This window comes from Cygnus olor, chromosome 5, assembly GCF_009769625.2.
Source record: "Cygnus olor isolate bCygOlo1 chromosome 5, bCygOlo1.pri.v2, whole genome shotgun sequence".
Lineage (NCBI taxonomy): Eukaryota > Metazoa > Chordata > Aves > Anseriformes > Anatidae > Cygnus > Cygnus olor.
This window is the reverse complement of record NC_049173.1, coordinates 21,652,207-21,677,135: the sequence shown is the minus strand read 5'-3', so window position 1 is coordinate 21,677,135 and position 24,929 is coordinate 21,652,207. Positions and strand designations below refer to the sequence as shown.

General features: G+C 36.9%; 1 protein-coding gene across 1 annotated transcript in view; it reads right to left on the bottom strand.

The window, feature by feature from the left end:
- Positions 1-18,215: 18,215 nt before the first annotated feature.
- The window catches only part of CEP128 (centrosomal protein 128), a 120,302-nt gene continuing 113,588 nt past the window's right edge, over positions 18,216-24,929 (bottom strand). Inside the window, exon 24 of the mRNA XM_040558771.1 lies at positions 18,216-24,301. Coding sequence (XP_040414705.1) covers positions 24,195-24,301 — 107 coding nt within the window. The 3' untranslated portion in view covers positions 18,216-24,194. The remainder of the gene's footprint in view (positions 24,302-24,929) is intronic.

The window sequence follows — 24,929 nt, the reverse complement described above, 5'->3', positions numbered from 1 at the left end:
AGGACTCCACCACTTCCCTGGGCAGCCTGTTCCAATGCTTAGCCACACTCAGTGAAAAATTTCTTCCTGACATGTAATCTAAACCTTTTCTGGCACAACCTGAAGTTGCTTCCTTGCATCCTATCACTTGCCACCATAGGAAAGAGACAGACCTCCTCACTGCAACCTCCTTTCAGTTAGTTGTACAAAGTGATGAGGTATCCTCTCAAACTCCCCTTCCCAGTTCCCTCAGTCACTCCTTATATGTCTAGTTTTCTAGTCCCTTCACCAAGGATTTTGTTGCTCTTAACTGCACATGCTTGAGCAACTGAATACCCTTCTTGTGGTGAGGGGCCCAAAACTGAATGTAATATTTAAGATATGGCCTCACCAATGTTGCATGCTAAGTGAAAATCACTTTCCTAGTCCTGCTGGCCACACTATTTCTGATACAAGCCAGAATGCTACTGACCTTCTTGGCCACCTGGGCACACTGCTGACTCATGTTGAGCTATCTGTCAACCAGCACTCCCAGGTCCTTTACTGCCAGACAACTGCCCAGCCACTCTTCCCCAAGCCTGTACCGCTGCATGGGGTTGTTATGCCCCATGTGCAGCACCCAGCATTTAGCCTTGTTGAGTGCCATAGAGTTTCACAGGGCCCACTGATCTAACCTGTCCAGTTCCCTCTGCAAACCTTCCTACCCTCAAGCTGATCAACACTCTCACCTAACCTGGTTTCATCTGCAAACTTACCGAGGGTGCACTCGATCCCCTTACCAAGATCATCGATAAATATGTTAAACAAAACTGGCCCCAGTACTGAGCCTGCGGGAACACCACTTATGACCAGCCACCAAACAGTTTTAACTCCAATCACAGTGAACCTTTGGGCCCAGACATCCAGCCAGATTTTACCCAGCTAACAGCACATCTGTCCAAGCCATGAGCAGCCAGTTTCTTCAGAAGGCTGTGGGAAATATTATCAAATGCCTTGCTAAAGTCCAAGTAAACAACATCCACAGCCTTTCCCTTGTCCACTAAATGGATCTTCTCATCATAGAAGGGGATCAGATTAGTCAGGACTTTCATAAACCCATACTGACTGGGTCTGATCATTTGGTCATCCAATATGTACCATGTGGTGGCACTCATGATTATTTGTACTATAGGACAAATGTAAAACAGAATTGATAACAATATTTAGAATACCTCGAGCTATACATAAAATTAAAGTTTTACTGCTTTCATGTGAAAGCTTCTAAATACCAATAACCAATTCTGCAAACTGAGTCACTCATGTTAATGAATTATCCACTCTATTATAGGTATAAGCTTGTTAGCGCTGTAAATTCATTTTTACAGGGTTTATATATATATATATAAACCAAAAACATAAAAATAATGAGTATACTAATAGTATTGAACAACTTGCAAGAATTGGAACTCTGGTATGTCTGAATTCAAAAAGATTTCATGTTCCAGCACTGTAAAGTTTTAGCATGGCCAAAACTTGAAAAGAGCTGAGAGTCGTGTAATTTGGTGATATCTTCCAGTCTGTAGCATGAAATATTACTTGAATTTCATCTTACTGTTGTGGTACTTACAAAATCTTGCCTATATGATCAAAGATGGGACCCATTATTGTGGATCCTGCACATGAGCATTGTCAGTGGTTCCATACCTATGAGAATCAAGACTGGAGATTGCAAGGTTCCTTAAAGTCACAAGAGAAGGGGATATAGTCAAGAAAAAGAAGGAGAATCCCAGTTGATTTTTCTTCCTGACATTGATGGACATTTTGCAATTTAAGTACAAGGGGCTGGGACACCAAGCCAATGTAAGTATACCACCAACGTAAGTACAAGGGGCTTGTACCGGGACAGGATTTCACCCATGGTCTGCATTAAGCAGACAGAAACTGAACTTTGATTCTTTGATGTCTTGCCTTTATTTCCATTGCAGAGGGTTAAGTTAAGTGATGCCTCATTTCTAACTACTTTTGCTTACAAGTGGAAGTTCTACTTTTTATCTAGATCTGTGAGACTTCCCTTCCTTTTTACATATGTCAATTATCTTTCAGCATTTCAGTAATGAACTAGTGGGTGTTTAAAATGTTGGCCAACAGAACTACCTTAATAAAGAAGTCACATAAAAGTACAAGCTCAAGCACAGTTTGAATTAAGCACATCAGGTTTTGTTCACTCAACTGGAAAACTAACATTTGCTCAGCTTGGCAACACTTTGTGTTTACTGGTGTCTGAACGTAATGTACAGATCTCTCCAACACAGTGTTTGTTCAGTACCTGTGCAATCATCCATTGCTAGGTTAGAGTAAGCTGACAAATTTCCAAAGGTGTTTGGCCTTCCCAAAGAAAATGATTTAAAAAATCTTTAATGCTTGGAAGAATTCTGTTTTCTTCTGTTTCATATATTCAGCTGTGCAAATTGGTATGCTTCTATTGTTGAAGAAGTTTTGACCCAGTCTCATTTTTTATTTAATGTGTGCCATTTAAGATGAACAATTCAATTAATAAAAGTTGAACTACTTTTACCAACAACTCAATAGCTGTGGGCAAGTCTATTCTACAAAGTCTATCCTACAAGAGAAATTCAGACAAGCTTTAAGTTAGCCTACTTGGAAGGAAGTCCTGCTGTGGAAGTACAGACCTCAAGACAAGCTATATATCCTGGATAAACTGAAAGTCAGGCCATTCAGGCTAGCAAAGCATTGTCTTTTCCTTTTACTTAGAGTAAATCTGAAAAAGCCTAGCTTGCTTCAGGAGCATGAGAGGAGGTGTTTTAATATGTACAACAGTGCAGTTTTCATTTCCAGGGACAATTTGGGTTATTTCTCACAAATTTTTCCATGAGCAGCCTGCAAATTATATTGACCTAGTAGTCATAAACTTGCATTATCACTTACTTGTTAACCAGTAAACAAAATGATGTTTGCAGTATTTCTTTATATCTCAACCTAATTGCCCTCTCACCTTTTTAAGAAGGCAAATAAAGATCACAGAATCATAATGGTTGAGGTTGGAAGTGACCTCTGGATGTCATCTTGTCCAATCCCTCTTTGATATCATCATTTCCATCTATAAATTCCTCTCCAGGAGTTGCCAACTGGCTATTATTTCCTCAGCAAACAAAACAGCTACTAGATCTACTGCATAAATTTACGACAATTTATGCATGCAGAGCTGCCATTGTTCCTAGGTGATCATGCTGAATTTCTCTGGTGGCAACTCATCCTTCTACATTCTGTCTTCCCTCATTTAGCATCATTTTCTTGCTCTGCTTTTGATGAATTTTGTTTTCATAGTCTCCTTAACTGGTCTTGTGCTGCCATCTCTCTCCTACAGTTCTGCTGCTTACAAGTCTCTGACTCTCCCCATTCCTTCTGTTGTGTTTTATACGAGTTCCCAAACAGATTCCTCAGTACTTGATAACTTTATCCTGGTTGCTGGACTTTCATTCATCCATTCTTCCCACTGTCAACTTTGACTCCTGCTTTCACTGAGCAACAGCTTGAGAACAGAAGAGTCCTTTGGTTTTGGCAGCAGCACTCTAGCCTCTCCATACAGAGACAGAAAAGCAGATGAGACTAACTGTATGGAATGAATTATGAGAAAAGCAAGAATAGAATATGATCCAGTCAAAACCAGTGACAACTACACTTGAGAAGTCGTTCCCTAAACGTTTTTAGGAAAGCTTAAACTACAAGAAAGAAATATAAAGCACTGGCCTTTTTTCTTTTGTAAGTACATTGCTTAATTTGTCATAAGATCCAAATGATACTGTCTTACCCTGTAAAATAATCTGAAACTTTAATGGAAAATACTAAGCATAACTCTAGCTGTGGTAGTAGAAACTGAGTATGATCGTCCAGTGCAATAAAAGAAGTATGACCACAGAATTGTAACAAGCAGAAAAGGAATATAGAAACTGATTGTGTTACGGTCTCAACATATACACCATCAAACTTTTGATGCACATTATTTTCACTCAGATAGTTTGCAGCCGAATAGTACCTAGTATCTGTGAGGGTAAAAGTGGTTTTCAAGAAAAAGTTTCAACAGAGCAATCTGACACAATACAAGAGCAGAATCAAAGCAGCTCATTCTGAGACTCCTACACCTCAGCTGTCTGCTTTTCAGGGATCTAAGTCAGCCTAGGTTCATTTTGGTCACCTAGAATGAAAGGGGTCATGAACATGGTTTGAAGTTGCCTGATGGCCCAGCTCTTGTTTCTGGTGTCTCTGGTAGGGGTTGCTGTGCATTTAACATGCTGGAGTGAAAATTCTAATTTAGTTTCCACTATATGGAGCCTTGTTTTTATGAAAAAACAGACAAACAAACAAACAAAACAAACAAACAAAACAAACAAACAAAAGTTAAGTGTAATAATATTTAACAACTTTTAATTTCTAGCAAGTTGTACTGACCGTACCTTGAGCAGCAGACTTCTAAATAAGTTTGTGGTCAATTATAACTGTCCTGAAGGGAAATACCCATCCTCTCTCAAACTTAGTATCTAGACCCTCAAACACGCACATCTAGAACAAAATATTAAAAGAACCTTTTGTAACTCTGACAACTATACTGAAATTCTGAGATTGTATTTTTAAAGTCTGGTGCAAAACAGCTGGCTGTATATCTTTTTTTTTTTTTTTAGTTTTGATCACCCACAGAAAAGCAAGAGGTAATAATGCTAATTAGCATGTTGTTAAATCATCATCCCTTAGCTCTGATACTCTGTCTTTCACACACTCCAAAGTCTTCTATTTCCCAGTAGCATGGAATATTTCTCGTGATTCATCCTCAAATGAGAGTTCACTCTGAGGCACATGACGCAATTTCTATATGAATACAGAAAAAGTCAAAGTTACACTTAGCAGCAACTGCTCCACTTCCACAGTCTCTGTGGAAACAAAGTTCAGCTGGAAGCAGTGTGGAAAAGGCAATGCAATCATCATGGTATTTTAAATTACTCACAATATTGTGTAACCCAATTAGGTTATGATATGTCTGAAAAGAAATGTTTTTATAAGGCACTACTTTAAAGACAAATGTGGATAAGAAAGGCTTTATGCAAGATAAAGATCATAACTGGAACTATCAGTGATTCTCTGCTTTTGTGTTTTCAAACTAGTGTAAATTGTATTCCTCCTTGCCTTTTTTTTTTTTTTTTTTTTTCAGGATATGTGCCAATGGAAAGTCTGATCAACTCTGAAAAACAAATAGCTTTGTGTGGCTGTTAGTGATATTCACTGGCCAATTTTTAAGAAAGGTTTGTGAAATTTTGGGAGCTGAAAGGTAACCATTATTTTTTAAAAGTTCTAATTAAGATGTCAGACTGGGCAATATTTAGAATCCCGTGTAATTTGATTGTGTTGGCCTATTTAGATAAATTGCTTTGGAAAGACAAATAAACCAGCTACTTAAAATGTCCAAGAGGCTCAGGCTTCGTTCCAGTGTTTCAAGCGATGACTGAAGCAACAGCCTTTTGTAACTAACAGCCAATCCAACGATAGACATCCAAGTGTCAAAGTCTGATACAAAGAATGATACAAGTGCCTGGATCACCGTCACTAATAGAATAAACAGTACACAGTGTTATTTAAGCACAAGTGCTCCATTTGTTTCCTCTTTGAACTACAGACCTTTGGAGACTTGCATTAAAGGAAATGAACACCCAAAGTTTGAAACATCTGAAGCTGAGACAGCGTCCTACGTAAACCCATGGGATTGTTTGGGTTTGTTTAGTTAGTGTGATTTCCGTTCAGTAGATGTACTAAATCTGCATGACAAACCCAGGGTTTAGGACATATTAATACTGTGCCGTCAGTAACCTGAGACTCACGCTCTAAAATCCAATGCTATCCTTGAAAATTCAAAATAGATTCTGGCCCATTAATATATAGTTTATCAGCTTGCACCCCAATGAACTTTACACTCTCTGTTGCCTTTTCCTTTTATCAGCAGTGAACGTCAAGAGTAGAAAAGGTTAGAAAAGTGTGTCTGATTTCCAGAGGAAGCAACTTAATACTTTCTTGTCCTTGTATCCATTGTTGTAGGGTAGGTTTGGGCATGGACAGCTCTCCCAAGAGGAGGCTGATGATCTTCCTGGCAATCTATCCCAATGGCACATTTTTGGTGCTGTCAGAGCAGTCTTTTTTTCCCTGATCACTGGTTTTATCTGCTGCTCCTACACTGGTTTTATCTGCTGCTCCTATGCAATGGGCAAGTTTAAAGTCAGAGGTAGTGTTCTGGCTTTGGGATTTTTGTGCCATTTTCCTTGTACAGCAAATCTCATGTGACACAACCATGGCTCAGTTTCAGGGGTTTAGAAGGGGAATTGTGAAGCTGCCAGAACAGATGGAACAAAACTTTCCCTTCGAGCTGGGGGCATGGAGAACACAGTAGCACTCTGTGACACTTTGGCATAGCAGCAGGAGCACTCTGCAGCCCAGGTCCGCTTCCTGTTCCCAGGCTGTGCTGTGGATTATGCTCTGAACTCCCTCCAGCGCATCGGGACACCCGACTACACTCATGCCAGGCAGCACCAAGGAGGATAAGAGAGGTATTTGCTCCTACTTGGGCAGACCCTCGTGGTTCCTTTGACATTTTTGTTGTTGTTAAAGGGGTACAGAACATTTTCCTAGCCGGAAGGCAAACAAAACACAGAAACAATTTTGCATGTCTTTGAAGCTAATGTACCTGCTCTAACACTGCCTGGAGACTTCATTGGGAGGGATAACACACCCTGTTTCCATTCCCTGTATTTGCATCTGAGTTTCTAGGGCTTAATGAAACAAAGTTATATTAAAACTTAACTTGCTGCTCTTCTCCTTTCTTTCAAGATAACAGGAAGAGTAGGGCACTAGGATCTGAGAAAGTTATTACAACCATTAATTGGATGCTAGTACCTGAAGTACTAAATCAACACAACTTCCAATTCATTAATCAGGTTTAAAGCAGCAAGAACAGAGTATTGTGGCACAAAAACAAAATAATCCCAAAGCCTTGAGGAATGGCAGTTCACATGACAGGCATGTATAGGAGTTCCCAGCCAGGGCAGCAGCCAAATTATGTGAAACTTTAGATACAGGGTAGGCCCTGGCATGCTCAACTTCCCCAGCTTGTTATTTTATATAATTAAAATTAAATTCTTCAGATTTCTTTTCTTTCCTTAAATAGCAAAGAAGATTGGGAGCAGGACTGATGTTTTCTGACAGCTGTAACCAATCACAGACTTGTGCGTTTTGAAGTACTGTTTTCCTTCCATTACTTTTGCATTTAATTTCACAGTCTTCCTGTGTTGATTTACTCCCTACTTCCCTAATTCACATCTAATTCTCCTCTGTGCTTGGCATGGCTGTGCCCCACAAATGCTCATATACATGGACTCAAAATTAGTAATGCAAAATTTATAAAGGTTCTGCAAGCCTCTTGCCATTTCTCAAAAAAATAAAATAAAATTGAAAAATGAACAGTAGAAAGATATATTACACTTTCTGGTGAAAAACAGAAGTGCCACTGTAGTCTCTCTTTGCTTAGCCTTCCTACTAACAAAGGCAACTTGTTATATTGGTTAATGTCATTGTTAGTGCAGATAAAGAATTTTACCTATAAATACTGTAAGATTACTGCAGAGCTACAGCAAGGAGACTTGGGACCAGGGCTCTTCCTGGTTTAGCCACAAGCTTGCATCTTTACTTTGGCCAAGACACTTCATATATGTGAAAATTTAGCCAAAAGTTAAAAGTGGATATTCCTCCTTACCTACCACATGAGAAAAAAGAGGGCAGATTTAATTACTGCTTTAACATGTAGGAAGAAAACCTGCAGAAACAGTATGAATAGTAAAATACTTTGCAGAAGTACCAGCTCACTGAAGTTACTCGTAGTAAGCCAGGGCCAATTTTTAGAAGATTATTGTTGCTCATAATACTAATTATTTTATTTATCAACCATCTCCATGCATCCTCAGTATTTGGCATGCAGCATTAAAAGTATAATAAATAATAATTAAAATTTCATCAAGCACACAATAGAGAAGACAAGCAAACGCTAAACAGAGTAATAGAGCATTGAAAAGTAGGCTTTTACATCTCATCCCCTGTGTAGCTTCCAGCACCATGCTGGGACATTGTTTCGGTACTGACACAGATGGAAGAGCAACCCCTGTTGAGTCACCCACATCAGTCCTGGCACCATGGAAGATACTGCTGTCAGCACCGACTTGAGTAAAGAACAGCTCCTCCCTACAACACCCTCTCTGCTGCCCATAGCATAGATACTGCTAGCAGCAGGCCAAGACTCTGGTGGTCATAGCAATTGTTAAGGAAAAACACTCCTATACTCCACAAAACAATGGACTTCCCCCAGAATTACCAACTTGGAAAAAAACTTGCACTCTTCAGGGTCAGACAAGATGAAAACACTTCCAGACGGGCAGGGATCAGAACTGATTTAAGAGCCCAGTTATACGCAGCAGTGGTTGCTATTTTGCAGATTAAGTTTTGTGTATGCTTGAACAGAATGTGTTATAGGTTTACCTGCACAGAGCAGCATCTCACAAAGGGAAATTCTTTCCACTTTACAGCAGTCTGCTGGGATCCCACGAAGATTACACAGGCTTTGAATGCCAGTATAAAACAACAATTGAATATAAAACATGAATTGTCTACTGTTTCATAAAAAGATGCAGTTGCAGTCACATACCTGACTAGTCTAGGCCATTCATCCCCACCTTCATTCAGAAAAGCCACTTTGAAGAAAATGGTTTTGCTAGGTTCCAAATGTCTTCTGTCCATTCATTCTGTTCCAGCTTCTAAAACAGCTAGTCTCATTTGTTTTATTAGCTGACCTTATCTGTTCAGCACAGCAGCTCCGGTTCCTCAGTAAAAAGAAAAAAAAAAAAAAAAAGAAAAAAAGATACTTTCTCAAGAAGACTGAGATGTCTCAAAGTGACAGGTCCTCCATCAGAGGTCATGGGATGTCTGGTTCATATGTTGTCTTTCAAGTGCTGCAGAATAAAGCCAGAAGGGTCTAACCTCCCTCTACTAACTAATCACTCTATTAAAAACTCATCCTTGCTAAAAAATCCCCATCCAGACGGGATCATTGCTGCTGAAGCACTTCTAATACCAAGCAGCAACCACAGAGGCTGATCAGGAAAAATATAACTTGTATATTTTATTTTCTATGTTAATTTTAGAAGAGCAAATTTTAGGATACAAGAAGGATCTTCAGGAGAAAAAAAAAATCTATTTTACTCTATTAAGAATTATATCATTTGAATTAGAAACTTGCAGAATGCAAGGGTGACAACACCCACACTGCATGGTCAAGTAGCAAAGCTCTGCTGAAGAATCTTATGGATGTTATAAATTGATATAGATTCAAAATGTTTCAGCACAAATTCATGGAAGAAAGAAGAAACCCTGAGGCTGTTAGTAAATATAAGTTTATCACCACCGGTTCAGGAACTCCATGAAACAAAAATTGTTGGTTGCTAGGAAAATACCCTGAATAAGAAACCCATGATGTATTTGCACAGTTCTTGGTATTGTTCCTTGATATCCTGAGACAGGATTCTAGAGTAGATGAAACTTTTGCTTAAAATTGTACCACTGTTCTTGTGGTTTACATTCCTGAAAGAGTATTTATTGCCTTACTTTGCATTCAGGTACTTTTTCTTTCTAACAGAGTGTTTAAAATCTTGAGTGGTTTGCTCCAAGCTCAGTTCTTGCCAATAAATGTATGATGAAAGTTGGATAAATCAGGGGTTATTGCCAGCAAGTGCCATGAGTAGCCATAGCATGATGGTACAAGCAGGCAGTGATTGAACACGTGGAACAGCTAGAATCGGGCAAGAAGGGTTTACGATCGTGAATCTAACCAGAAAGAATCTGAAAAGAGCTGGGATATGTAACATTCCCTGGATTACCCAGAAACTTCCCTACCAGAGGGATCATGTGAACATTAAGTAATGATGTGATAGAAAGAAGAAAAAAAATCTCTAATCAACTCATGACTAGTTAATTGACTGCTGGTGCAAGAAGAGTAGCTGGCTCCACCAAGGTCAGAGGCTGCAACTGAGAACAGGAGGCAGGGAAGAGAATTGGGGGACAGATTAGAATGGCTAACAAATAACAAACAGGAACAAGAGAATGAACGGACACAGGCACAAGCAGATAATCCAGTTGAGCTGGAGACTTGTGTACTGAGACCCTGAGGTAAAGAGTAATTAGCGGTGCAGGAGTTCACCTGCTCTGAAAGGAGATGGAATTTTGAAGAAAATTTACTCTATTAAGAATTATATCATTTGAATTAGAAACTTGCAGAATGCAAGGGTGACAACACCCACACTGCATGGTCAAGTAGCAAAGCAACAACCAGGGATGTCGTGTGGACCACTGTGAACCCTCAACTTAGAGCCAATTCCCCCCTCAAAGACTACGAAGGTTTGAAGCAAGAAAAGAAAAAAAAAAAAAAGAAAAAAAAAAAAGGACTTTGTCAGAACACAGGTTAGAATAACTATCCTTTCCAAAAAAAAATAAAAAAAATAATAAAAAAAAAATCTTAAAATCTTTAAGTAAAACGGAGTAAGATTGATAGTATCTACAAACAAATTTCCTCCTGCCCACAAATGAGTCCGTTCTTTTAGGCATGGTCTCAGGCCAGCATCATGGCGATTTTCTGAGCTGCAGCAAATGCTGCACAGTCCCTCCTAAGTCCCCAGGAATGTTTATTTCCATCACCTCTTCAGCTTGGCAGTGTCTGTTCCATGCTTCTCTCTGCAATGTCCTACTTTTGCCTCTTGCTGAGCTCTCCCTCTCTGAAAACCCCACCCCACATTCTGAAAACTCTGCCTGAGCGCATTCATTACTCCTTGGGGAGAAGTCTTCCTGCCTTTCTCCAAAGGTTCCTGACCCCATCAGTCTCTTTTTAAAGAAGCATGTCATATAAACTCAAACAAACAAAGCAAATACGACCCATTGCACAAGGATTACAAGACAAAAAGTTTTGGGAAATGGAAAGTTGCATGTGCCCTGAGGTAAGATCAACAGATGAAATGCCAAGAGAGCAACTCTCAGGAACTCTGAAAAGATGACCCAAAACCTAGCCATGAAATCTGAAAAACTATTCTCCTAACTTGCTTTACGCTGGTAAGATTTATTATATCTGTATTTGGTGGATGTCCTAATGGTTTTTATTCAACAATTTCTACCACAAAACAGAACTTACATTAGGCCAAGAGGAATAACACTGCTTTTCTAGACAGGGTGGATGTGGGTTGAATTTTTGGGAACAATTCTAGTAAAGCCAGATTTAGTTTGTTCTGTCTCTATTGCTGATGTTGGTTGCAGCAGTCTGTGCTAAGTGCTGCAGTATGTTTTATCATTGCCTTTTGGAAGTCATCACAAAATTGACATTTAACTGATTTGCACATTGCTCCAGAGCAATTCTCAGATTCCAAGATAAAACCCGAATTTTAATTTTCAGCACTTCTTATTGTTCTCATTTCACATCTCCCAGGAACCTTTTGTAGACCCAGTCTTGTACTCTGGTTTAGTTCCTAACTGAATTTGAGGCACCAGGAGGTAGACAGGGGAAGGTCAGGAAGAAATACCACTTCATACTTCAGTGGCATCCTCAACCACAAAACAAACATAAGGTAAGATCCACACTATTGACCTACAGCTAGATGGAGCTTCTGAGAAGGTAACAAATGCATTTTCCTGATACTACCACTGAAACGTTAGCGAAACCGATTTGCCCACTCTTTCTATCAACCTACCTTCCTTATTCATTGAAAAATCTTGTGTGAGCTGTAATGCAGTGTGCAAGTGCATCAGACATGCTGACTTGGCCTCATAGTCATCCTGTTCTGTGGAGATCATTTAAGTTTCGTTTTTCAGTTGGCCTTTTCCAGACAGTGTTTGCTGGTTGTTTTTTTTCAGTTCTACCTGATGATCACTTTATTAAGGTATTCAAAAGGAGACTAGAATAAACTTCTTGTTTTAAATTTGTAAAGAGGCCAGCAGGTTATTTGTCTGCTTCAAGAGCTGTATTGTCAGAGGATAGATCTCAGGCTGAAGCCTCCATTAGCAGCTGTAGGCTGGTGCCTCCTTCAGAGGCGAAGAAGAGAGATCTCATTACTGTAGGACAGTTTATGAGGCCAGTACACAATTCTACAAACCAGGCACACAAGAATGCCTCACTTAAAGCTGATCTCCATCCAAAACTGCCAGCAGTTCTGACTACCTTCCTTCCATGCCTATTGCTAATGAGGAGAATTCTATAACCCATTCTTTAGAGCAGGTGAGCTTAAACAAACTAATACAAAGCTTGGCTACCCATTCCTACTTTTGGAAGTTTTTAAAAGACAGCTATAGTAAACTTTCTTCTCTTTGTGGCATTTAGCACAATGGGAGCCAGGAGTTAGGCCAGTTCCTATGTGATATAATAATGCAAACACTCTATAGGATGTTCCTGGCTTTTCTTTTCTTTCTTTTTTTTTTTCCCTTGTGGATCCTACACTACTTATTATTCTTTTGGTAACCATTTCTTCTTATAAAGTGCCATCAAAATTACAACATGTACTCCCTGGAGTACCTGTGACTTCAACTAACAACTGGCCTTAAAAAACATTTTAAAATGTAACATAACTGCTTTGTGCTGAATACATTCACTAGAAGCTGCAGATAGAAATAAGGAACACTAGTTGATTTGTACGTGCCTGAAACATCCACTGGAATTAAACACCACAAAGAAATGGATAAAAGCAAAGTAAATATGCTATATTTAAGCAGTTGCAGTGTATATGCATTGTATATACAGCCACATGCAACACTCGCAGCTCCTTCTCCATGTTGGTACTACTGCAAGACCATATAATTTATATATAAGCAAGGTGATTAAAAATGTGGACCAAAACATATAATGACATATTTTATTATAGGTTATACATATTACATAGATATAATACCATTATAGTTTTATAACCAGATCAATGGCCCTGTGCACCAGAAATCATCTCTGAGAGACAGAAAATTTATATACCTATGTCAGGTATAGAGGGTGTAGGATAGGACAGGTCTAAGTTCGTATCACTAAGATTCTCCGTTTTATTTCCCTGCCCTTATCACTTTAGACTACTCTATCCTTCCTCCCAGAGAAAACAGGAGTGCAAAAAATGTAACATTAATACAAAAAAAGAATTCCATATCTCAGTGAAGGGCTAGAGGGGAGACAAAGCGTATGTAGCAAATTAAACCGGAATTTGGCAAGAGCTTCCAGGTTAAATCTTGGATGCTGGTGAAGACTGTAAATAATCTCAGCTGAGAGTTATTCTAGCTCAATAGCCTTTAGGCCAACCCACCCCTAGAACCCCATAAAATTAGCAGTGGGGTAAGCAGGAGCTGGAGCCAAAAATCACTTTTTAAAATCCAATTACAACATACCACTAGTTAATGTCAGTTACTGTTCGTTTGAAACATCATTTTGAATGCAAGAATGTGTTTAAAATATATTGCTGTAAAATAACATCTCTCTGCTCCTATAACATCTAAAATAGTCACAGTAAAATTTGTCCTTGATGCTGTTGCTGTGGCATCTGTGATTACTCCTATGGCTTTACTGCTTGTGTGTATGAAATCTTGTAAATTCATGATTTCAGTTGACATCACTACAGGACACCATCAAGTAACAACTCCTTTCTCAACCTTGCTGACTTTAGTTTTACAGGTAACACTAGAATTTACCTGCTGATGATAGAGAAAAAAATGGTCTGAGAAGGAAAAAAGATGCTTACCATAAAAACAAAACAAAACACAACAACAACAAAAACCACCTGCAGATCACATAACTATGTAAAAGACAAGCAAAAACTCTTAACTGCAAGAGGAAAGGGAATACATAATTGAGGAGAACTGAATTAATAAAGTAATTACAGGCTTTTAACGAGTGATTTCTCCTGATATAAAGAAAGTGTAGCTTGGCCATCAGTCAGTCAGTCAAGAGAAACCAGAATGAGAAAATATCTTTATATAGAACAATGCAATGCGTATGCAATACAATGCAATGCATATCATCTTAGTTTTGGTTTTACTTTGTATTTGAAAATATAATGCAAGGCTTTGTTTTTCCATGAAATGCTTCCATAGAAATTTAGATCTACAGAACTTTTCAGGAACGATTTTTTTTCCCATTAAATACTGTAATAGCTCAATCATTTTGAAAGTTTAAATGCATCCAGTCCCACTGATTTCAGTGATCTTTTGTTTAAGGCAATAAAGGACTTACCATGGAATCCAGAAGAAACACTCAAGGAGAGACCCCACTGTGCAGGCGGACACGGTGAACCCCACCTGATTTAAGTGCCTATGCAAGCCTATGCATTGAAAGTAGCTGTCTGGTTTCCCTTTTTCTCCCCCAATGGAGATCTAGTGAACACAGTTAGTACAGGTGGCTGCAATTCATTTGATCAAGGCTTAGGTATTTCCTTTGGGGCAAGATGAATCATGCCATAGGTCCTGGGTACTCTGCTAACTGCAAAGGTAGGTTTGTTTAAACAGAGGCATGTATTCTGTACAAACCCAAGTTTAGTCAAATGAATCTCATTCACACTTGGTAAGAGGCTTGTCCCATTCAAGGACACCTCTGAAAAAACATGGTGATTCACAGCCAATGTAAACACCCACCCCTATTGTAAGACTACATGTTGCCAAATTTATTTTTTGTACCATAATGGCAAATAAATCTTTTATCTAAATAAATGTTTTAAACACACCCTTCTAAAGAAAAATATTGTCTCACCTCAAAACTACCATCTTAGTTTTTAAGCAAATTTTACAGTAGACAAAAGAAAACAAATCAAAAATCCAAGAGCATTTTGTTGTTCTCAGAGCAGGCTAAAAAACAAAATCAGACAAAATAAATCCACATCAAGCATATAGATTTCACCAAAACAAACAAAAAAAAACAATTACATAAAACAGGTTTTTACATGAATTTGGCAGTGTTAGGCAAATGAATACAGATGCTATGTGCTGCTTGGAAAAATAATTTATTTTGTTAGCTTACAAAAATGGTATTTCATGTTACACTTTAAATTATGAGTAAAGCTAGCAACTTTGAACCTGCAAAGGCACTAACAGTCTCCTGAGATGCGATAAACACTTGTGATCTTGCTTTAAGAAACAGCTTGGTGTAAGTCCGAGTCAGCAAATAGTAACAAAGATTGATATTTTTGTTATTATCTCATTGGCTAACATTTTACATTCTGATTGCAGAAAGTAGGTACAAATGTTGATGTTACATTAACATATGAACTTTCTTGGTAGAGCAATAACCAAACTTATACATAAACATACCTGCAGATCCTATGTCAAGCCACCAATTTACAGCAGCATATTCAAAGCACAATATAAGGCTTTCTTATACTTTGAAATGTAATCTACATGATCTCACCACTTAGTATTCTGCCTGGTACTTTATTTAAAGCGAGATTTGATTCTCGCTGCATGTTGATATAAATTAGGCATAGGCATACTGAAGTCAGTGCAACCATACAACAATAAACCTGGTACGCTGATGTGACACGAGTCAGACCTCATGCATGTAACTGAGCACTGCAAACTTCGCAGGCTGACAAGGACACATGCTTAGAAATAACACAGAAAGAAATTTCTCCTTTTATACTTCCACAATCATTTGTTCCTAAATACATGAGAGGTGTTCTGAAAATGCGAACTGTAGATTTAATTGTACATGCATTCATGCAATTCACAAAAATAATAGCCAAGCAGTAATTTAATTCATTATGTAGTTTTTAGCACTGCTGAGATGATTTTTTTCCATCCTAAAAGATGGTAGCTAATGAAAAAAAAAAACACCAAAAAAAAAAAAAAAAGATGAAAATATCTTGGAAAGCAACCTGGTATCAAAGCTATCACATAGCCAAATGTTGAAAGACTTACTGCAGAAGTTAGAGAATATCTGAAAAATAGACAAAATTGTTTTTATTTCAGAAGTCTCTTTTTCAAAATAAAGAAATAAAGGTATAGCAATAATGTTGCTCTTTAGATGTAAGATATAATTAGTTTCTGCCTACATATATGAAAATTTTAACTTTAGGTACTTTTTGAAGTACTGTTTTTTGTTGAAAAACTGTTGTGAAACAAAACATAGTGGTGAGTGTTGTGAAATACAGCTGATACATCTTAAAGAGATGAACTATCCCTCCTTTAAGGTTTAATTATTATTTTGAAAAACCTGTAGTAACCCACAATAACAACAAACATTTTTCTGAATTTCTCAAATTTCATAGTTTCATATTAAGGCCATTAAGTACAGTGGTTTTCATTATATAATTGAATTTTAGTCTTCTTGAAAAATAAAAGTACTTATATGAGAGCCCAATTGAACCCCAAATCTTATTTCTGAGATTTTTTTTTGAGAAAAATTCTAGTTTAGAAAAAAGTGATGGTGTGTAATTTTTCCAAATACTTACAGTCTGCTAAGAAGATATTTTGATAAGATATGGATTTTTTAGTATGTATTTGTTTGCTCACTGGACCATCACATATAGTGGACTCGGAGACCTCCAAAATGCAGTGAAATATAGGTTGAGAATATTTTTCCTTCTCCTTTCTTCAAGCTCATCGTGAAATGCTAACTCCAGTGATATTAGTGACAAGGCCTCTGCTAACTTCAGTGAGGTCTGGATTTCAAAGCACAAAGGATTAGTTTTCTTTTAGGCCAATAAAATTTTACAGTGTATGATCATAAATGTTTACGCATGTCTATGACTGTAAGATATGTAATTATGTGAACAGGACTATACTTGATGTCTACGCAGCTATCGCAAGTCTCAACACACCTTTACACTTTGGAAATCAAATATGGAAGAAACTGGTTACTTCAGCAATGTCAGATTCACTAAGCTGCCTCTCTACTATGTTTTAGAGGAATGAAAAGTAACTGTATGTTTATACAGACGCACAGAATCAAATCTATGAGACAGAATAAATAAGATATAAATTTAACAAAGAAAAGACATACACATTTTTTTACAGAGGTTTTCCTAATACTCTGCTGAGAGTTGAATTTATATGGGAATGTGGTCAGGTAGCCTTTTATATTAAATCAGGAGCTGGAGTCCTTGCTGAACTACTACTGGCAATGGTCTTTCAAGGACTTTATGTCAGGAAATAATTGCTTGCCAATGAATTTCATTCCTGTATGCCTATCACCATTACATTAACAGGTAGGAGGTTTAGAGGTATCTAACCGACCTTTCTGACTTTATACCAGTACAGAGCACCCTGCACACATCTAGTTCAGTGGAATTCCGAGATTTTGTGCAGTCACTTTACAGCATACTGCAGCAGCAACCCTAGGATGTGTGGACTAGAAAATGGGGACTAGAAAATGTGATGTAACATGTCCACTGTCACATGTGTTGGATGCCTGGGCAACCTGAGCTTGAGAATTTCCCAACAGAAATGCCAAATCACAAGATTCATTTTGTTTCACTTTTAGAATACTAAATGTGAAAAGCATTGTATTTTATTTCAATTAAATAAAAACAAAAGATCTGAATGAAAATTACTCATGCAGCAGTTAACTTAATTAGGAGAGCCTGTTATGTGGTATTGGGATTAGCTGCTTTTTTATTTATCCCTAAATTAAACAGGAACTAGCAGCATAAAATGATAAAACATTCCAGAACCGAAAAATGACTGTTTTTTTTTTCTTCTCACATAATCCCAGGGGAAAACAAACAAACAATACCAAAAAAAAAAAAAAAAGCATTTGCTAATAAGCAAATATATAAATTTCAGCTTCAAAAGTGATTCACCTTCAAAAACAGTGTTACACAGCATGAACACTCTTGCATTACCTACTGTCTAAATGCCTATTTGTCACTTTTTTCCAGCACACCTCATATAAGAGAATTGCCCAAAGTATAATCAAGTCTAAGACAATGTAAGTGAGTCTCTTACAGTAAAAGATGATATGAGATGGGACTGATGCCTGTTGATTAATATATTCAGGGGCTAGAAAGGTAGTCTATAAAAGGCAGTCACTCCAATTTAAGAAATGACTTGCATTGTGGAAAAACGAAGTGTTTCTTGACTTTGAGACTTCATTTTTCTGCTTTCACAAAGATATTTCTATTTTACAAGAAAAATCCACCCCACTTTTTTTTTTTTTTTTAAACTTTTCTGATCAGTGCTTCATTAACATATGAATCTCTAATCACACAGTGGACAGCATGCTAACAGATCCAAATTCCATGGCTGGAGAGCCTGCTGATGTATCTCACACTGACTATGGATTCTGTGCTTTTTAGCTTTATGACTTCACCAGAGACCTCTCTGGTGAAGACAAAACAAACAACTCCATGGTTTCTGATGGATTTACTGACATTCTCTTAGTCAAAACATACACAAAAATTCTGCCAGCTACATGATGTCTTCATGGTTGCAGCTGTTTGGATGAGATTGTGTTGTCAGTGTTGGACCCGGCGGCGAAGGCCTCACTAAAAATGATGCACTCACTGAGCTGCATATACAAAATAGGTTATTCCACAGATGCTAACTGTTCTCTTGGCCAGTAGTAAAATACAGCTCATCTTCATCATTTTCCACAGTAAGTCCAAAACTGGGTCACTGGTGGTTTCTGTGAATAGCCTAATGCCAGTACATAAATTAGGCTGACTTCCCAGTTTAATGCTTGCTTAACAATGTGAGTGACACAGAAATCTACATTTGCAGAATGATACTGCGTGATCTCCTTTAGCAAATTTTAGTATTGCTTCTCAAAAATATTTTAGATATCAGCAACTGTTTCTACTGAGGGTCAGTAATAACACTGACATACTGAAGAAAAATTCTTTGTAATATGAGATTTTGTGGTTCTACACTGTACTTAGGCAGATCTCCTGCATTAGTCTGTAGTCCTTTTTAGGCCTTTTTTCTGCCTGGAATTAATAATATTTCAGGATTACCACAGTAATGTTTATCTTCCGCTGTTTTCCACTACAGACTGATAGTAAAATGAATGATAACACTTAGAAAAATCTCAACAAACCTAGCAAGATAAATTTGCTTTTGCCTGTGGGATAAACTCTAAAATTAGACTTGTGATCTGATAATAGTTTACCAAGTAAACTTTATTCTGGCAAACAAATAAGAGTGGCAGAATTTACAGGAAAAAAAGATGTTATAGGCAACAAGTGCCTTCATAATTACTGTCATTCCCTGGGCATATCAACTACCAAACTATTAATGTGGATTAAGTGCAGAAATTATGATATGTATTCTGACATACTAGTGCAATGTAGATGACAGACGAGAAAAACAGTCCAAGATAAAAACAATTCTGGTCTGACAACAGATGAAAATAAAACAAAGGAAAAATTCCTGAGTTATTCAAGCAAAACACCAACTAAGGATCCATTTGCCTAAGTAAAGATAGCAGAATTAATCCTAATAGAGGTTTATTCATACAGTTTCTGTACTTAAATATAATATTTTAATGAAAGCATGTTATAATCAGGTTCCAAGATTATTTAGTTTGAAATAGTACCACACAGGTGCTTAAATAAAATGATGAGAAATTAAAAAAAATCGTCACTGCATATTTTCTGAAGGCATATGATATTTCAGATTTTACCACTATTATGGCAAGAAAAAAAAGGCTCATTCCTACAGGCTAAGTAATGGCAGATTTGCAACTTCAGCTTTGGAAACACGACTGCTATTGTTGTTGGTACAAATGATAAATGCTGGAAGTTGCTGTATTTTAACCACAGTAACCTCTTTCATTTTTGTTGTCAACGTTCCCAGAGGCATTATGTTCAGATTTTTGAAAGACCAAGGTTATCAGATTCTGCCCTGCTGTACTTCTGTATACAGTACTAATATGTTTTTCAGATTTAAGATCTAATTTAGTTCTTTATATAGTAAAGAAATAAAGCTCCTAAGAGCTCCTAATGCTTACGGTAAGAGGTGGAGATGAGTTGTGCTAGAGTGGAAAATATTTTAATATGTAAAGAAAATAATTCATCCAAGATGGGATCTTACTTAGGGATTGCTTTTATATAGATGCAGATGCCAGTTCTAAAGCAGTTCTTAAATTAAAACACCAAGAACAAAAGTGTTCTGAAATTCAAATCATAAGCTGCTTCCCATTCCTTGTACTACTAGGTTTTCTCTATATCTGCTTCTAAAGTCTTCAATTTGATGAAAAATCCGGAATGTGTGTTATATTCTTCTGCAACCCCAGATACCGACCTGCAGCTCTCACTAACTTCAGTATCAATTACTTCTGTGAGGTGAAGGCAGGGCTTAGAGAGACATAAATATGTTACTAATGCAGTTTTACAGAACCATGGTAAAATTTCACTGTAACAAGCAGTCTACAGAAGTGTATGAATGAATTCTTCTGCATATTATAGGTATGAGAATGTATTCAGGTCTTAAACTACTAATTTGCTGCAATAAAAATGGTATCTGTATTACAAAAATACACAGTTCTTTACTGTAATAGTAACATCAGCATTTTCATTCATGAAAAATCCATTCAGTGCTATACAGTGCAGACGCTATGCCTTGTAAGCCAGAGATGAACTGATATGTAGATTCCTTAGCTCAAAAAAATGGACTTTAGAGAATATAAGAATAGTATTTCCTTTGTTCTAAGGAATTTTATCTTCTTTATTGGCATTGGTGAGATAGCTGAAACAAGACTAGTAATGTGGCTGAGGTCTGATTATTCAAGGAGTACTTTCACCATCACTGAACATTGGCTTCTATGAAAATTTTGAGACATGTAAGAAAATTGCTTTGTTTTATATCATAATTTAGTCCTGCTCCACTTCACTCCACAAGGGACAGACACTGTCTCCTTCTACTTTTATTATGAAGTTTTTTCTTAGGATAACAATTACATAATAAAAATAAATTCTTTTAAATATTTAGCAATTATCTTCTCAAAAGTAATTAAAAATAAGTACTCTTAAGTCTACTGTACATCACTAAAGAACTGAAAGACATTACAAAATTTAAAGGTTACTGTAGTGACAATTATTTGATGCTGAAATGAAGGTCCAGTGCATTTCTGAAAGCCTTATATTGAACCACTGTGTTCCAGGACAGCATTAAACAACACGGATGCCTTCTATTAGCTTGTCATATCCACTAATTAGTACATATATACAAAGTTACCTCGTTTACCAAATACTGACCAGAATAAAAATAAAACACCAATTTATGTGGGGTTACCACATGTTTTCATTATCGAAAATTACTGCTTTAGGCAAGAATGAAGGAACAGGTCATTAGAGGGTTAAAATCAGTTCTGATGACCAGAAAGGACAATAATTTTTAAGATATGAAATATACAATATGCTTTATACAAAAATGATCTGGTTTTCTACTTTAAAAAACTGAAACTGGTCAGAGGAATACTATTTCAGTCCAATATGGAAAAAATGTTATTTCTTAAACCACAAAGGGACAGTTTCATATAATGTCATGAATGGAACTTCAGCCTTCAGTAAAAAGGAAACAAAATTCACTTCGTAATATGAACCTCTATCAAAGGTGGAAGAGAGACAAATATTACATGCTATCTGGATTGCCAGGCCAAGAGGGTAAATTTAAGAAACAATTTCCTGGCTTTGGAAACTATAAGCTTACTCATTAAAAATTCCTCTTTTTGTGTGTGTGTGTGTGTGTTTGTGTGGTTTGGTTTCTTCCCTTCTATTCCTTTTAGAAAATTTTTTAAATAGGAAAGAAACCTCTACTGTAAACCCACACACAGCTACAGGCAAATATACTGAGCACTGAACATACCAAATTTATTCGCCTAGCGGTCATTTCTGTCCTGCATTGTTAAAAAATGATTTAATACTTTATGCAGTAGTGAGGGAGTGCAGAATGCTTATCCATAGTTGTCAAACACTACAAAGTAGTAGTGATACTAGCAGTTTTAAGGAAAGATATTTCAGATTTCTGAGTTACAAGTGAGGAAAAAATGTATAAATACATAAAATGGTAAGAGGAATGAATATCCAGATTTTTTACAAATTACTTAAGAAAAAGAGAGGATGCTATTTTTCATATTGCTTCTCATCTGAGACTCTTAGACCATCATTCATTTACCAACAGGTGCTTTAGTTCAAAATCTATTTCAGCTTCAGTAAAGTGGGTTGGGCATACACTTAATCCATCAGCAATCCATGCATCAGACTCATTTGAAAATGTAATTTGAGAGCATGATTTACTGTTGTATAATATATTTAAAAATTACCTTCCTATATTTTTTGCCATATTTTTTAGGTACCATAAAGTCTGCAAGCTGGTGACATTTTATTTTGCAATTTTCTAATATTTCACCAAACCAGTTAAAAATTTTAAACAGTCTATTTCCAGCTGTGCTCTGATCTAATTAAAAAAAGAATAAATTACAAATGTTGGATACACTTAAAGTAAGTTTAGTTTATGGTAACTGTGACCTGAGTTAAGCACTGCTTCATGACTTCCACACTCTTTGTCGACCATGACACAAACAGGTTTCTGTTTGTCTTGCCTTCTCCAAAACAGATTATTTGTTTTTATTTTTGTCCTGGCCTTGTCATTGCTGTTGAGATCAGAAAAGATGAATGTGCCTGTTTTGCTTTCCTGACCTTCTGAATTAACAGATGTGCCAGAAGTCTGCAAAAAGCCAATGCCAGCACTACCATGCATAGCATTATACGCATACAGAAGGTAAAGAAAATGTTTTAAACCACGTTAGAAAAAAAAAAAAAAAAACAAAAACATTGTATAGAAAACAAAAGCAAAATTAATTCTATATTTTCTTATTTTCTTGTCCAATTTTGTTGTTCCCAGCAAGAAGTTCTGTTTGAAACAGGCTGAATACATATACATTCTGACAAGTCCACAAAACCCAGAGGGACTTCAAAACACTTCTTTAGAAACTTAAAAAGATAAAAAGGTCCTATTTCCAGGTGGCACATAATGACCTGAGCATCTACAGTGCTAAAAAATATAGTTTTTCAGAGAAACACTTCTTAAGTATGAAAAAGCATACAAAACAGAATTGTTGTAATGGTGTTCATGTTGCTACAGTACTCTGGTAGATTTGGCAGGTTTTTTTTAAGGCACATCAGTAGTGATTCAACCAGAAGCACTGAAGAAGGGAAATAAAACCAGGACCATAAGAAACACTAGCATTTCTTCTGACAGCAAAAGATTCTGCTGCAATGTGCTGTTTGAGATCACAGTAATGCAGAATTGTACCTTATTTGTTTAAAATAGAGACATCCACATGAATACAACCATGCAATATCGTATTTCCATAACATTTTAAATTCATTATGACATCTCTTCTAATAGAGAAGAAAACAGAATAAATAAGTGATCATTAAACATTGCTATTAAAATTTTCACAGCCACATGGCAGTGCCCTTCAATGTGCTTCATACAGACGGGTGAAATGCTGGTGCTGTTAAATGCCTTACCACAGGTTCCACAAGGTCAGATTTGCCAAATCTAATAAAACTATTCTGATCAGAAGAATAGCACTAAAAAGCTTACAAGTGACATATGCTGAACCTGAAAGCATCATATCAATTTCCACTGATTTTGAGGAAATTTGGTTTTGTTCAATATTTATTGCTTCTTCCTTAAATGATTGTTGCAAATTGAAGAACCTGAAATCATAAATGTGTCTATACAACACTGCATAATGACTCTTTTAATAAATATTAGGACAAAGTAATTTCTGAAAATTTTTTGATTATTAATAGTGTTATTAAATCTTATCAAAAAACAAACGTCCTCTATTCCTGTGTAGGGGTAAATACGCTCATAGCAAAGATTAACATCACAGTTCTTTCATTTCATAATATTTCAGGGATACAATAAAATTAGTTTAGGACTGCAAAAACAGATGTAAGAGGATACCATAGTCCCAAAACCACTTTGGTGCACAAGTTACATAAATTATCACAGGAGCTCATTAGACTTGTTCTTGGGGCTCTTCCACTTTGGCAGGGTTTGGCAATTGCTGAGTCATTAAGAGTATATCCTCCTACAGCAGATGAAATTACTACTGCTCAAAGAGTGAGAGTGAGAGTGGGATGGAATTTACCACAGAGAAAGCTTTTGCATTTTTGTACAATGTTCTACTGCTTCCCTCTTTCTGCTTGCAGCTTCATTTCATTGACAGCAACGTTAATGGAATCTTCCTTGGTGGCACTTGTATCAAAAGGAACCATTCTTTTCAAATGTGCTAAAAATAAGAGACAAAAAAAGTAATTAAACATCTTTAGAAAAAACACATAATCTGCTGTCTGAGCATGTATATGTTTATTTGAAATATGTTTCATGATGTAATATTATCCTTTACACAGCTATAATATGGTATTAATAAATATTCAATATTAATAATGGTATGAATTGAGAAACAGATTTATTTTTCTAAAGGAATATATTTTAATGCTATTTTCAATCACAGAATAAAGCAGGGTTGGAACAGACCTTAAAGATCACCTTGATCCAACCACCCTGCCATGGTCCCACCAGACCAGGTTGCTCAAAGCCCCATCCAGCCTGGCCTTGGACATTTCCATGGATGGGGCATCCACAACTTATCTGCGCAACCTGTTCCAGTGCCTCACCACCCTCATACTAAAGAATTTCTTCGTAATACCTAATCTAAATGTACCCTCTTAGTTTAAAGCTGTTACCCCTTGTCCTATCACTCCACTCTCTAACAAAGAGTCCCTCCCCAGCTTTCCTGTAGGCCTCCTTTAGGCACTGGAAGGCCACTGGAAGGTCTCCCTGGAGCCTTCTCTAAATGAATTTGCATTTTGCAGTTTCCAATTATTCCAGGTTCTTACCATTGTGCAACACTGGAC